Here is a 15,404-nt window from a genome sequence, read left to right on the forward strand (position 1 = left end):
TCACTCAAAATTAATTTGAAAAGCATTTTTCAGCCAATGAATAACCAATTAAAGTTCAGAGTACCATCAGAAATAAAATCCCCTTTTTCCCAACTCAACAACCCGGAACAAGAAATACATAGACACACACATTGGTTAAAATTAAATAAAAAACAAATACACAATAATACAAATGAAATGATAAAATCGATACAATTATGGCAAGGCATATGTGAGGAAAGGTACCTGAGTAGATCATCTCACAAAATGCTCGTTGCAAGGTTTATAATACAGTAAGACCTCGGTTATTGCGGTTAATGGGGACCAAAACCACCCGCGATAAGTGAAAATCCGCGAAGTAGCGGCGCACCTTCCCCCCAATTTTTTTTTTTTTTTATTATTATTTTTTAGACCCGGTTAATGGGGAACAAAACCACCCGCAAAAAGTGAAAATCTGCAAAGTAGCGACGACCCTTCAAAGATAAAAATAAAATAAAAAATACATATATATATATATATGTATATGTTTTTTTTTATTATTAATTTTTAGACCTGTTAATGGGGACCAAAACCACCCGCTAAAAGTGAAAATCTGCGAAGTAGCGACGACCTTTCAAAAATAAAATAAAATAAACAAAACATTATTATTATTATTATTTTTTTAATTATTAATTTTTAGACCCGTTTAATGGGGACCAACACCACCCGCTAAATGTGAAAATCTTTGAAGTAGCGACGCCCCTTCAAAAAAAAATAAAAAAATTCTCATCTCATTATCTGCACCGCTTATTCTTATTAGGGTGACGCCGCGTCCGCCGAACTCGTTCCGTCGCGCAGCCCGGGAGTGACCTCCGCCGACTCCAACCCCCCACTCCCCCGTCCCATCCAGCCAGCCGCCTTATTCTGCGTCTGCTGAAGTTCCGCCGAAAAAAAACGCAAAAAGTGAAAATCTGCGAATAAAATAAAATTATATATATATATATATATATATATATATATATATATATATATATATATATTTATTTTTTTAACCATTACAGACCGCGAAGCTCTGAAGCCGCGAACGTCGAACCGCGAAGTAGCGAGGTCCCACTGTAAACTGTAATCATTTCTATGAATTGCAAATCGCTGAATAAAAATGTGATCGTTGACTGTTTTCATAGTCCCAACAGAACTCTGATAAGCAATGTCATATAGTCTTTATCCTCAGTGGAGACTAACTGATGCTATATTGCAGCTTACACTAAAGCCCGAGGGTTCTCTTAATGTTAACAAATAACTCTGGAGAACATATGACTACATGAAATCTTTGCAAACGTCTCATTGTGTTAGAGCAGATTCAATAAAATATAAGATCACGTGTCGCTAAAGTTGCGGTAAGTGAGGGTGAGAGCTAACATACTGTTAAAAAAATGGCTTGCCCCCGAGGTCTGAGAGTGGCTTCTGTCAAGGGCAGCTGCCGGCAGACGGGGGCTTGCCAACACTGACCTTCTGTTGCTTGTCACGCGTGTGCGGCGACATACGATGAAGGGGAGATCCGATGAGTCACACGCAGACCTTCATGCACACTTACAACTCTGTAACATCTGCTCATAAGCTTGCTAGCATTTGTTTTCCTGGTGACGTGAAGCGTCTTGTAGAGAAAAGTAGTGTGTTGTTATCAGTGTTGGAAATGACGCTGTTATAAATAATGGGGTTACGTAACGGCGTTATATTTTCAGTAAAGGGGTAATCGAACTAATTATTTATTTCACTGTTACTATTACTGACGGGTAGCTAAATGCCAATAGCTTGCGTGTCCCCTTTGGCCGTTTTCAGCGGCACGGTTTTACGCTCTCCTCGGACTTGTTTACGTCACGTCTTTTCGGATTTTGCACCATTCATAATAGCGACTGACATATAGTTAAATAGCGATTAGAAATATAGTATTTACTAATGTGGTGCAAGAAAAGGCAAATGAGGGCTGAGTCACAAACGGCTCTATGAGACCGGGTCTTGGAAGTGAACGAATGTAGCCGGCTTCCGACCAATCAACAGCTGGTTACCTCCGAGACACATTTTTTCTTATGATTGGTCAATATTCATATTTTGGGATTCTGTGTTGTTGTCTTTAAATTTTTTGAGCATAAAAAAGGTCGATATTGTTTCGTATTTTATGTTTATTTTGGTAGATTTATAAATATTTTAATAATATTTCCTGTGTTTTTTACTGATAATATAAATCTAAAGTTTATTCTTTTTTCTTTTTTTCCTTTTGTTATTTTATCTTTTTCTTGTTTCTTTTTTTTCATTTTTGTTCCATTTAATTTCTAAACTCACTTTATATTGTTTACTGCTGATTGATACAGTATTTGTTTGCTTGTGAGGTGCGATAAGTTCTAAGTTCTCATCAATTCAACTGACTCAAATACTGTTCCGAAAATTCTTCGAAATGTAGTAATGGAAATAGTTACTTTTCCTGGTAACTAGTTACTTTTACTATAGAGTAATTTTGTTACTAACTTAATTACTTTTTAGATTAAGTAGTGAGTGACTATAACTAATACTTTTTTTAAGGTAACGTTCCCAACAATGGTTTTTATCCCTGAGAATATTTATGAGTGTTGTGAAAGAGTACTCAACATTTTAGGACAAGATTATTTCTCCAGTTTTGTATAGTCGCACTGACTGGCCTAATAGATTTTTATTTTTTATTTTTTTAAACACAACACATTTACACTGCAAAAGTCTACTTATTTGAAATATATAAAGTGATTTTTGTTAAATAATTTTGTGAGCTTCCACTTTTTTGATAATGTTGATTAGTTTTTTTACAGTTACATTTTTTTTGTCAATATTTAAACTAAAAATTCTGCAAATTTTCCTCATTTTAAGTAGTTTACATTTTTTTGCAGTACATAAAACAAAAATTATAAAAAAAAGGTTCTAATTTTACATATGTTTTTACTATTATTTATAAATGAACGTGTTAAAAAAATCAAGTATGATTATTTTACAAAAAACATGTAAAAAGACAATACTCATCAGAATTATTCATTTTGATTTTTATAAGTTTAAGTATTTTTGTAATTTTATGGGTCAAAATTACAGTACGGTACTTAAAAATCCTGATAATTTTGCTCATTTTAAGTAGTTTACTTTTTTGTAGTACATAAAACAAAAATTAGAAAAAGGTTCTAATTTTACACATGTTTTACTATTATTTGTAAATGAATATGTTAATTAAAAAAAATCAAGTATGATCACATGCACATTTGAGCAAGTAGCATGTTTATTTTGCCTTGACGGAGCCCTACAAACCCCCTGCATTGAAACTAATAACAAGGCTAATTAGCTTAATGTTTAATCGCTGAATGTTTTTTAAACAATTTACAAATCCCTTTGAGTGTTATTATGTTGGGTATATTTGGGGGACAAATGAAAATTATTCATTTTGTCCCCCCCCCCACAAATAGCTAAAAAAATTGTAAACCTCTACCAAACTGAATACTTGAGGAAATTCAAAATTGTTTCTGGTAGTTTGGGCTTTCTTATGACTGAAGTGAAGCAATGGACATGTAAGGTTAGGGGTCACCAACCCTTTTGAAGGTTAGAGCTACTTTTTTGTTACTGATTAGCGCAAGGGGCTTCCAAGATTGATATGCGTTTCTAAAATATGAATTCATGACTATTTTTTCACTGAGTTATTATGTTTTTGCGGGTTGCAATAAGATGAAATAGGGTCAATGACTTAACCACCATGCAAGTTATAAATGAAATTTTCCAGAATGAGTCTGCAGGCTACATAGTTGTACTTAGTGGGCACAACTGGTTGATGGTAAAAAATACTTTTCCGATAACTGCAAATTCTTATTGAATAATATCAGCAAATATAGATCAGGGGATGTTGTAATAATAGTCTGTAGTTTGCAATAGACTGTGTAGCCCTTTGAGACGATTTGTGATTAAGGGCTATACAAATAAACATGACTTGACTTGACTTTTCTTCCCGATATCACTGGTATTGAAAATGTTGTCTGCTCTACGATCAAGCTTATCAGACTGAAATGAACTGTCAAATTATCAACGGATAAAACAGGAGACGGACGCTTCTGATTTCTTGGCATCATCAAACACATGAAAAAATTGTATTCTTCTTGAATAAACCCCTTGCACGCTCCTGCTAGGGGGGGGAATCCTCTGCGGGGAAACAATTCTCGGCAACGGCATTTCTTCGACATAACAGACAAAACAATTCTTCACAAAACACTGCATCCTGAGTCCATGCACCCACTGCCTTCAGGAAACTACATAACTTTTAACAATTTAACACTTAAGGACCAAAATAAGCTAAGCTTGCTCATTGCACAATCATGTACATTTGCTTTAAGACTCAGAACTTTTTGCACAACTCAGAACTTTTTGTTTACAAGCTACCACTATAGACTTCATGACTGTTTACATGTGTGTCTTAGCATAGTGTTTTTGTTTTGTTATTGTGAAAAACGCAATTTCTCCGTCTATGCTGCAGAACTGACGATAAAGCTGACTTTGACAAAATGTACTTCAACATACACTGATTGTAACCTGGCGTTTCCTTCCCAGCAGCCGGCCCCATCCTGAAACGGGAGAAGCGTTTGTGCACGAGGAGAGTGCACTTTGAGAAGGTGACGGTGTACTACTTCGGCAGGAGGCAGGGCTTCACCAGCGTGCCCAGCCAAGGAGGAAGCACGCTGGGCATGTCCAACAGACACAGTTGGGTCAGGCAGTACTCACTCGGGGAGTTTGCTACGGAGCAGGAAAGGCTCCACCGGGACATGCTGAGGGACCATCTCAAGGAGGAGAAACTCAACTCCATTAAACTCAAGGTAAAATAAATGGATTCCTCTATTGGCCTTGCATGGTTTACTTTGAAATGAATTTCAAGATATATTCCCTGAAACTACATCTTTAAAATCAGATTTTCAAATTGTTATAAAAACATTCCCTGAGGGTATTTAGTCAGGAATGTTTTTATGCATTAGAAACAAAATTGGATAAGTACTAAGTGTATCTGGTAACATAACAGTATGAATGAATATACATGTAAATATTTGGAAGTACAGTAGAGTTAGTGGGTGGATGCAGAGGGGGTTGGAGACAGTAGATTCAAATTAAAACGTATTCTTAATAGTTGTCGTGATGGTCTATTTGTTAAAGGTTTACTCTTTAGAGAGGGTAACCATGTATGTGCCTTATTATTTCAATCTCACATTTTGTTTACATAGTTAGCACGTTTTTTGCTTCTCCCTTTAGCATCACAGCAAGTTTCGGGACAGATAGCTGATCCGTAGCTAAACAAATGAATTTGTTACAAAAGATTTTGAGCTGAACGAAGAGAGCAAGAGAGCATTGTGGAAAGGAGTTCATCTAATACCAAGTTGGCACCTTTATGAAGCTGTGACGCAAACTGATAGCAGACGAGCAGCTTATATGCCTTCGACCAATAGCAGGCAGGCATCTTAGAGATGTATGAGGCACAGTCTAAGCATAACACAAAATAGGTTTGATTTTTAAATTTTTGGGGCACATTTTTTTTTAATTGTACTATGGAGGGATATTGTCAAGTCAACTCGTGTTTATTTGTATGGCCCTAATCACAATGAGTCTCAGGGCCGCACAAACCACAGACAATTGCAAACTAAAGACTATTATTACACCATCCCATGATCTAAAACCTACATGAGGGCAAGGAAAAACTCAAAAACTTCAGAGTAAATGAAGAAACCTCGAGAAGTGGCCGCACATGGGGTAATCCCCCTTCTGCGATGACCAGGCTTCAATTGATGTTGCAGAAGAATAAAAGCAATATATAAAATATTTAAAGTATAATATAAAATAAAAAAATAAAATAAAAAGGATGACCAGGTTGCAATGGATGTAGCATTAACAAACGATTCACAGTGTCAACATGCAATATAGGTCATTCATAAGCCATAAGCAGAGGGGCCCAAATGGAGAACACTCTCGAACCTGCAGAGCTCTTCTTGGCTCTTGGGATCAAATGCTGTAATGGGGGGCAGAAAAAAAGTATTTTTCACATCGTAACATGAAAAAATTGTAAACCAGGGACACTGTAACTCAGGGGTCTCCTCTATTTAATTTAGACTACACAAGAAGCTTTTCATTATTCACAAAATCAAAGAGTGAGTGATAGATAGAGATAGATAGATAGATAGATAGATACTTTATTCATCCCCGCAGGGAAATTTACATTTCCAGCAGCATCCCTTCGCTGAGAACAATACAACAATAAAGCAAAAGGAGTACAATATACAAATACCCATGATCCATTAAAAAAAAAACCTGCTGACTAAGCCGTGTTAACAGGACATAAAGCTGAACTCAATCACCTCCGTTCTAATTCAGCTCTGGACTCTTTCACTGTAAGGTTGAAGGTCACGTAATAACCACAATCCCCTCCTGCCTCACAGCTTACCAAGAACGGAACCGTCGAGTCAGAGCAAGCAAACGCTCTCACCGCGGAGGACATTTCTGACGAAGACATCGACCTGGAGAACACGGAGGTGGACGAGTACTTCTTTCTGCAGCCGCTTACTACCAAAAAGCGGCGGGCACTACTCCGAACCTCCGGGGTCAAGAAGATCGACGTGGATGAGAAGCACGAGCTCCGAGCCATTCGCATGTCCAGAGAAGACTGCGGCTGCGACTGCAGAGTCTTCTGCGAGCCGGAGACTTGCGCCTGCAGCAATGCCGGAATCAAGTGCCAGGTGAGTCATGACGATATTTATATTTCATTAAAACATGATGGTTATGATAATTCACACTAGTTAAGATTTTGTTTGTTAAAGTTTTTTTCTGACTCCTGGTACTGATTTGGTTTGCTAAATCTCTGAAAACAAAATGAGGAACACCTCAGACGGCAGACTTGATTGTATTTTGAATGTATTTATTTATTTTGGCCGTTCAACTTACTGAACCAAAGTTGACCATAATGCATTCAACAATGACTATTCAACACTAGAAATAAGACTAGATTATTTGCCATTAACAATTAGATAGATGGATAGATAGATAGATACTTTATTCATCCCCATAGGGAAATTCACATTTCCAGCAGTATCCTTGTGTTGAAAAATAAAATAATAAAACAAAATAAATAGAATACAGAAATACCCAATATAACGTGTTGATATAGAGTATTTAAATAGTGCTACGTAAAATACACACTGCAATAAAAGTACGGTAATATGCAATGTAGGGGGTGTTGTTTAATGTGGGCCTTTACTCCCCCTGGTGGAGTTTAAGAGCCTCATGGCATGAGGAAGAAATGATCTCCTCAGTCTGTCCGTGGAACAAGACTGTGACAGCAGTCTGTCGCTGAAGCTGCTCTTCTGTTTGGATATGATGCTGTGTAGTGGATGTGATGAATTGTCCATGATTGACCACAGCTTTTTCAGTGTTCGTCTCTCAGCTACAGTTGTCAGGCTGTCCAGCTCTGTGCCCACAACAGAGCCCGCTTTCCTCACCAGTTTATTAAGACGAGAGGCATCCTTCTTATTAGCGCTGTCTCCCCAACATGCTGCCGCATAGAAGAGGGCGCTTGCCACAACAATTGCAATATTAACAAAAATATAGTGGGATTCGGCCCTGTCAAGCTTTTACCTGGAAGACATTCTCATAAAACATTGTGTATCCCTTTTACTCCAAGTATTTGTAAGCCACTACCTGGACTTTAGCGAGTGTTAACTATGTTTGGTGTACTGTTACCCAATGCTAAATGTATTGCACCATGGTCATCCTAGAAGAGGGATTACCACTTGTGAGGCCCCTTCTCAAGGTTTCTTATTTTCCTCGTGCTGAGGTTTTGAGCTTTTCCTTGCCTGCATGTTGGTTTAAGATCAGGGGATGGTGTCATTGTTACCTGTGCAGCTCTTTGAGACATTTTATGATTAAGGGCTTACAAGTAATTGGGACTTGACTCGACTAATGTTTATATGTTAAAACTACAGAGCTAACTTACCACAGATGAGCCTACCACGGATGACCTTATTCGTTTCAACCACGGATGACCTTATTCGTTTCATACTCATCATTGAGACTGCATAGGACCAGACCAGTCTGTTGGCCTCAGCTTTCATTTTTTTGAATAACTTTGAGGTGACCCCCTCATCTTCAACAACAACAAAAAACAACAACAAAAAAACATCTGTTGTATCCCCTTGTTCCCCGTACTAAAATGAATCTGTATCCACCCCTGCCCTGCAAGTTTCCTTTTTTGAATTTTTATTCCTCAGGGGAGATCAAAAATGGTGAAAAGCCCGTTTTTAGTAGTCCAGAGGCCAATCCAAACCATTCAAAAAAGGTGAAAAAATAATGGTCTATTCGAGCGTGTCTGAGAAATGATTCATTCATGAACAATTGGCATTTAATCATGTGTTACTCTCTGCCGCCGTCTCCTGGCTTAAAGTCTTGAATGCAGCCTTAAGTCTTTAAATCCCTATCTCTACCTTTAACAATAATAATTCTTAATATCTAAAAATAAACTACAACACGTTCAGTGAGATTTCAGGTTACTTTAAATATGTATGCAACTTAAAAAATGACTCATTGTGTATTTGAAAACCACTATAATAACGTTGACATTTGTCAACTAGGCTTAAGCCAAAGCTAATGCTAACACAATTCAAAGCAGTTCTAAAAACTAAAACTTACACTTAATGCAACTTACAATGGAAATTGAACAGTTTAACAAAATTTTTAGACGTTTTTTTTTAAATAAAAAACACTTAATCTTATGTCGTCTATTTTCACTATTAGGAATGGACTTAAACGGTAAAGCTGTATTGTAGGTGCCTGTCTTATACTGCCCTCAGGTGGCCAATGGCGGAACTAGAGCAATGATAATTCAATTGATGTAAAAAAAGTTTTATTTATTTATTATTTTAAATTGAGGGTGAAATAGAAACACGTTAATGTATTTTTGACGGGCTTTTTAACTGTTTCAACAGTAAAGAAATGGAGTGGTGCAGCTCATAACAGAAAATTCTTTGTTTCATCCAGGTGGACCGCATGTCATTTCCATGCGGCTGCACAAAAGAAGGCTGCAGCAATTCCAGCGGCCGAGTCGAATTCAACCCCATCCGCGTGCGGACGCATTTCCTGCACACCATCATGAAGCTGGAGCTAGAAAAGAGTCGCGAGCAGGAGCAAGCTCCCTCCGCTAACGGTTACCACGGCAACCAGGCCGTCGTCGGACCCAACCCCCTGCTTCAGCCTCAGCACCGCTTGGATTACGCTCTGCCCGACGCCATTTCGCAAGCCGGCGCGCACCCCCAGGCGGCCGGCGAGACGGACGAACCACTGGAGGACGAGGAAGACGAAGAAGAGGACGAGGACAACGAAGATGAGGAGGACAGCAGCAGCATCTTCAGCGGCCTTTCGGACTCCAGCACTCAGAGTTTAGCTAACAGTGACTCAGAGGAAGAGGATGATGAGGAAGAAGAAGAAGAAGACGAAGACGGGTCGGAGAATTTGCATCACGGCGAGGTTGTCCCCTTGACATCTGTGCTGTGTTATGACGATAACCATGTGAACGGGAACGCTTATTTGATAAATCCCCCTTCGGCAGAGTACTACCAACTCGGGAGTTCCGGGCCCGACGGCCAATCGGGCGAGCCCTACGGGGATGCTTTAACATTCCAAGAGCCGATCAACGCCAACCAAACCCAAGCCGCTTTCCCCGATCAGGCGACGGGACCATACTCGAATTACAACTTGAGTCCCCCGGTAGCCGCTCTGGGCCACTTCAACGCTGACAAGCAGCTGGCGTGCAAAACGGACTTTGCAGATATGCCCGAGAACCAGTTCCACAACTACCTGAACAATAACAACGCCTTTGCAGAACCTCCGCCGCCGCCACCGAACGTTAACGGACACGCCGACTTGAATTTACTTGCAAACAGTACCAAGAATCTGTCGTTACCAGCCGTGTAGGTGTTGAGCTAGCGTACTTTCTTGCGAAAATTGAATTGAGGCAATCGGACGTTAACGATTACCGTTTTAGCTTCGATACTAAAGGGTTTGACGTTTCTGGGTGGTCCTCATTACAGGTGCAAAACAATCTATCACCTTAATCACACGAACTGTATGATTCGACCATCAGATGTTGCTGTATTGGGAAGGTTGGCTAAAAACGAGTGCTAAAAAGCACAAGGAAGACAACTTCTAAGTTTCTAAAGTTTAGTGAACATTTAAAAAAGGAGCGAAGACATCAATGGATTTTGAACTTGCAAGGAGGAGAGGAGAGAACCCTTCAGATAAAGTCCAACCTGTTCTAAAGGCCACTAGGTGCACACTCATTTATTTTTCCCCGTTTAGAATAATTGTAAAGCGTCAGCAATCAATCGATAACTTAAATCATACGTACTGTATGATTTGACCTCTAGATGTTGCTGTATTGGGAAGGGCGCCTCAAAACGAGTGCTCAATAGTACAAGAAAGACAACTTCTAAGTTTCAAAAGTTTAGTGAACATTTAAAAAAGGAGAGAAGACATCAATAGATTTTGAACTTGCAAGGAGGAGAGGAGAGAACCCTTCAGATAAAGTCCAACCTGTTCTAAAGGCCACTAGGTGCCCACTCATTTATTTTTCCTCCGTTAGAATAAATGTAAAGCATCAGCAATCAATCGATAACTTAAATCATAGGAACTGTATGATTTGACCACTAGATGTTGCTGTATTAGAAAGGGGGGCTGAAACCAGAGTAAATACGAGAATAACGATAATTAATGTAAAGCATCACGAATCAATTGAGATTTATTTTTACAAATTGTCTAATTTTCTACTTTGATTTCCATTATCCATAAAATCATAATGATAAATATAACCATGGATTAAATTTTCCTCGACAAATCTGAAAAATGATAAATAAATTGTCTTCCTATATATCAGTCAAAATCAGAATGTTGTCTTTGCCAAGTTTTTTTTAATTCATTTATTTATAAAATATATTTGTTTATAAAATAGCAGTCAAAAATAATGCCTTTTGAAACACTTATGAGCTAAACCAGTAGCTAAATTCGATTTTTTTTTAACCATGTAAATGTTAATGAATATTTCGTTTTTTCGATTGTAGATAATCTTTTCTCATTAACAATTAATCAAAAAAATAATTGATAGACTATTTGTTGCTATTCCAAACGATTTACCAATATTTTCTACTGGTTAAAATGTGAATTTAAAGCCCTTTAGTCGAAGAGTAAAACCAAAATTGCCTCATTTTAATCTTCGAGAATGACCATAATCTCGATTAAACATTTTTTTTGCGTTGCATTCATGGCCTTTTGGCAGTGTCCGAATTTTCAATTCCAAAAGATCACAGCGCCGTGGCACGTTTTCATCACAAGAATATTTCCAAAAACCCCTCGCACTCTGTGACGATATCGCGGCATCGAAACCGAATTCCGTTGCCTCGCCATTTCAGATGTAAAAATTCTAGTTTGGAGCAAATATTGTCCTGTAGATGGACCTTTTCTATGTCTATCGTGCGTGTCGAAATGTGTGCAAAAAAAAAACGGATTACCGTCAAGTTTATTTATCGTTTAGGATGTACACGTACAGCATATATTGTAAAAGTTTTGATAATACGCATGCTCTGTTGGGAATCGCAGCAGTGTTTGGAAAGGTGTTTTCTCATTCGCTGCCGCTGACGGATATGGACGTCAGATTTTTACTGGAAAAAAAAAGTGCTTTTTTTCAACGACGGTTAAAAACTTGGAGAAAGAACTTCTCTGTTCTCCGTTGAGGTCGTAAAACGTGTTAGTGGTCCGTTATTACCTTTTGAACTGATACTTGAACGGTGAAAAAAGGGAAGTCGCATATGGAAGTGTTTAATTAATACAGGGATTCATTCAAGAGCACTTTGAAATGGGATTTAAATTCATACTTAGCAAAGTAGCCATTAAATATTTACTAGGGATGCACCGAATTCTCAGCACTGAAAAACTAAAATGGAGTGAAAAGCTTCCGAACGAGTTTGTGATGTCAACGCGACTAAAGTGAGGCGAACCGTTCGAAGCTGGCTTTCACTAGGGGGCGAGTCGGCGCACGAAGCTGCTTATTTTTCATTTTGCACATGAGAAGGAAGAAGATGGGGGAATAAATTAAAGTTTTGTCAAACTCTGACAAACGAGACATTTTCTCAAAGGTTCACGTTTTTCTCTGCTTGGCTAATGTTTACTTGCTAACACTACAAAGCAAACTTACTGCAGTTGAGCATTTTCAAATTGTCTACACTTTGAGTGTGACATTAGTAGTTGATTAGCTTCTGCTAAGCTATGTGCAAAGACCGTTTAATCCACTATTATTATTTACCTTTGGAAAATATGCAAATGTGACTTTTTTTTAATGTTTTTATTTATATTTTGCATTTTAGAGCAAACAGGCTCAGACATGCAAATAAAAATCTGAAATAACAGCTGCTCCATACTACAGTACTCACATGAAATGTCATATAGGCTACAACAGATCCTCTATGAGCGGAAGATGGGGTATACATTCATTTGTATAGCCCACCTTAGCTTTGTCCATGTAGGTGAGAAATGGCTCCCAGATAGTCTGAAATTGCCTGGCTGAGCCGGTCCTCAGAAATCTGTCTTTCCATCCGAATGACCGACAGCTTGTCAGCCACCCACCTCTGAAATGAAGGAGAAATGGGTGACTTCCACGCTGCCAGAATCAATCTTCTGGCAACAGTCATTCCAGTGATTGCTATGTAGTGACAAGAAGGCCTTCTGTTGACTGCGAACTGTGACTTGATTTTAGCATTCGACTGCGCTGACGAGCGCACCGGCATCGATTTCGTCTTACTCCCGTCACTATTCACTCTACTGTCAGTTAAAGAAATACAATTCCCGTAAAATATGTATTTATGATAAACGGTAGCAACGACTTACAAATGTTTTCAACATTAACAGTCACTTTACTCAAGGTACTAAAGTAATATGATCTTGTATTATGTGAATTTCAGATCTCTGAGCAGTTTGACTGTTGCACTTTGTCAGACAGTATAATTTAAGTACCTAAATATTTGTTTTGGTTTGTTTTATGAGAATTGTATAATGGTACTTTATATCTGGTGCTAATAATATTGTAGTCCAGGGGTCACTAACGTGGTGGCTGGGTATCCCCTTAAGATCACTTGAGTAGCCCACGGACCCATCCATCCATTCATCCATCCATCCATTATTTGCACCGCTTATCCTCAGTAGGGTCACGGGGCTGCTGAAGCCTATCCCAGCTATCTTCAGGCAGTAGGCAGGGGACACCTTGAACTGGTTGCCAGCCAGTCGCAGGGCACACAGGGACAGACAATCCGCTCGCTCGTTCACACCTAGGGACAAATCGGACCGGCCAATCCACCTGACATGCATGTTTTTGCAATGTGGGAGGAAACCCGCGCAAGCACGGGGAGAACATGCATTTGCATATCATTTTCCAAAGTAGACGCACAGAGAACACAAGAAAAATGGAAAAGTGGTTAGGAATCAAGCCAAAACCTCAGCCCCAGAAGCAATATTCAAAAGAAGCTAACAAAATGTATGACGCTACAAAACGTAAACTTAGTAGATTTATAATAAACTTGATTTTAAAGTGTTGTTCTGTTAAAAATACTGATTAAATATCCTTAATACTTTGCAACAATGTTTTTTTTTTTGCAATGAGTCATCTTATTGTGTTTCAAGTTGTGAAAAATAAGGCAGGCAACTTTATGGGCTAGGCAGGCAACTTTTCAGAGTGTCAGGGAACTTTTTGTCATGAGTTTCAGACACTGCTTTACGCTACAAAAAATATCACATTTTGGTATTTCAGCCAAGCGTTTTACAGTTTCAGCCCAACATTTTCATTTCGGTGCATCTCTAATATTTACCAAAATAATCTACTTTTTTCAAATAAGGTTGCGTGCAATAATGAACTACTGTGTTTCTGTTTTCTTCATCTTCTAATTGCCATGACTAACATTAAAAATGGATGACAATCATAGCTTGATGTTAGATGATCATTTCGTCATTGAAAATGACTCGGCAGCAAAATTGCTAAATGAGCACTTCAAATAAAATCACAGAGTGAGTACTCAGCTGCTAATGCGGCATCTTTTTATTTCTATTTTTCGTGGTTAAGTTTGGATCTTGTGGGTGTCATGGGAGGGAAATCACTAAAGCCCTTAGAATACTGAAATATTTGCCAAAGTATAGTACAGTGTAAGGGCGATTCGAGATGTTGCGTTCAGTGAAGGATTCTCTTTTTTATATTTCAACATGAATGAAATATTGTGTATTTATTGTGGTATGTCAGTATTAAGTAAATGGCTTCAGTATTTTGAAATTGCCCATTTTTTAAAAATGCCAATTGTGAGTTGTAAACGCTTCATGTGCCTGACGTTTCTTTACCCGCCCATTCTTTTTGAATTTTATGAAATGTTCAAATCGTTTCGTTTTTACATGGTTTGGAAATAAATGTCATTTTTGTCTTCATGACGTCATGTTTGAAAGTCGTTTGTTCGTGTCTGGCGTCCCCTGGTGGCAATATCGGATAAGTCAATTCAGTCAATGAGAATTTAGATCATTTTACAAATTACTTCATTTAAAGCAAGGGTCTCAAACTTAATTTACTCGGGGGGTTGTCGGGTCTGAGTGGGATTGGGCCACATTTGTTTTCCACAACATTCCAATGGAGTACAGTGTGTAATATTTGAACACTGTGTATTGTGTAGCTGAAAAAGAGTGCTAAAAGCACGATGAAGGTTACAAACTACAGAGATTTCAAGTGACCGAAACACATTAATTCTAGACTCTTTTTCCAAAGAAAGAAAAAGAAAATGAGAAAAAGAGTAAAGTAGAAAAAACAATAGAAAGGAAAATTAAAACAAGAAAAAGAAAAGGAGGACGGGGTTATGAAAAAAAAGCAAAGGGGGAAAAAAGAAAATGGGAAAGAAAAGAAAAACTATGAACGATGACAAAAAATATGACTTGAAATGAGCAGAAATTATCTCACGATGGAGAAGCCGAAAAAGAGTGCTAAAAGCACAAGGAAGACTACAAACTACGATTTAAAGAGGCGAGATGGCGATCGATTATATCAGCTCCCTCCAGGTGAGACTTTGGGGTTAGGGTTAGAGGGTTAGGATCTAGGGTTCAGGGTTAGGGTCCTTAAAAAGAAATGCACATTTCTCAACCAATTAGGACTCTGAAAATACACATTTGTACAATAGTTAATGTTTTTTGCTTATTAATCAAATCAATAATGTTCTTATTTACATGGCAGTAAATAATTCACACTGTCTCTTTAAGCGAGCGCCTTAAATATTGTTTAACACAATTTTAGGACTGCTTTTTTCAAAAGCGACAAAAAATATTTTTTCCATCGTTCCGCAATGACAAAAAAA

At 38.2% G+C, this 15,404-nt stretch overlaps 1 protein-coding gene across 3 annotated transcripts in view; it reads left to right on the forward strand.

The window, feature by feature from the left end:
• The window catches only part of csrnp3 (cysteine-serine-rich nuclear protein 3), a 52,046-nt gene extending 37,550 nt beyond the window's left edge, over positions 1-14,496 (forward strand). For 2 of the 3 annotated variants that reach the window (XM_088352160.1, XM_088352158.1), the window contains 3 exons: positions 4,564-4,826; positions 6,432-6,728; positions 9,022-14,496. In XM_088352160.1, the coding sequence (XP_088208286.1) occupies positions 4,564-4,826; positions 6,432-6,728; positions 9,022-9,954 (1,493 nt within the window). In that variant the 3' untranslated portion in view covers positions 9,955-14,496. The remainder of the gene's footprint in view (positions 1-4,563; positions 4,827-6,431; positions 6,729-9,021) is intronic. The other variant, XM_088352159.1, reaches the window with a different exon arrangement.
• The last annotated feature ends 908 nt before the right edge of the window (positions 14,497-15,404 follow it).

The sequence above is a fragment of the Urocampus carinirostris genome, chromosome 14 (assembly GCF_059441175.1).
Source record: "Urocampus carinirostris isolate Australia breed hairy pipefish chromosome 14, RoL_Ucar_1.0, whole genome shotgun sequence".
NCBI classification, from domain to species: Eukaryota; Metazoa; Chordata; class Actinopteri; order Syngnathiformes; family Syngnathidae; genus Urocampus; species Urocampus carinirostris.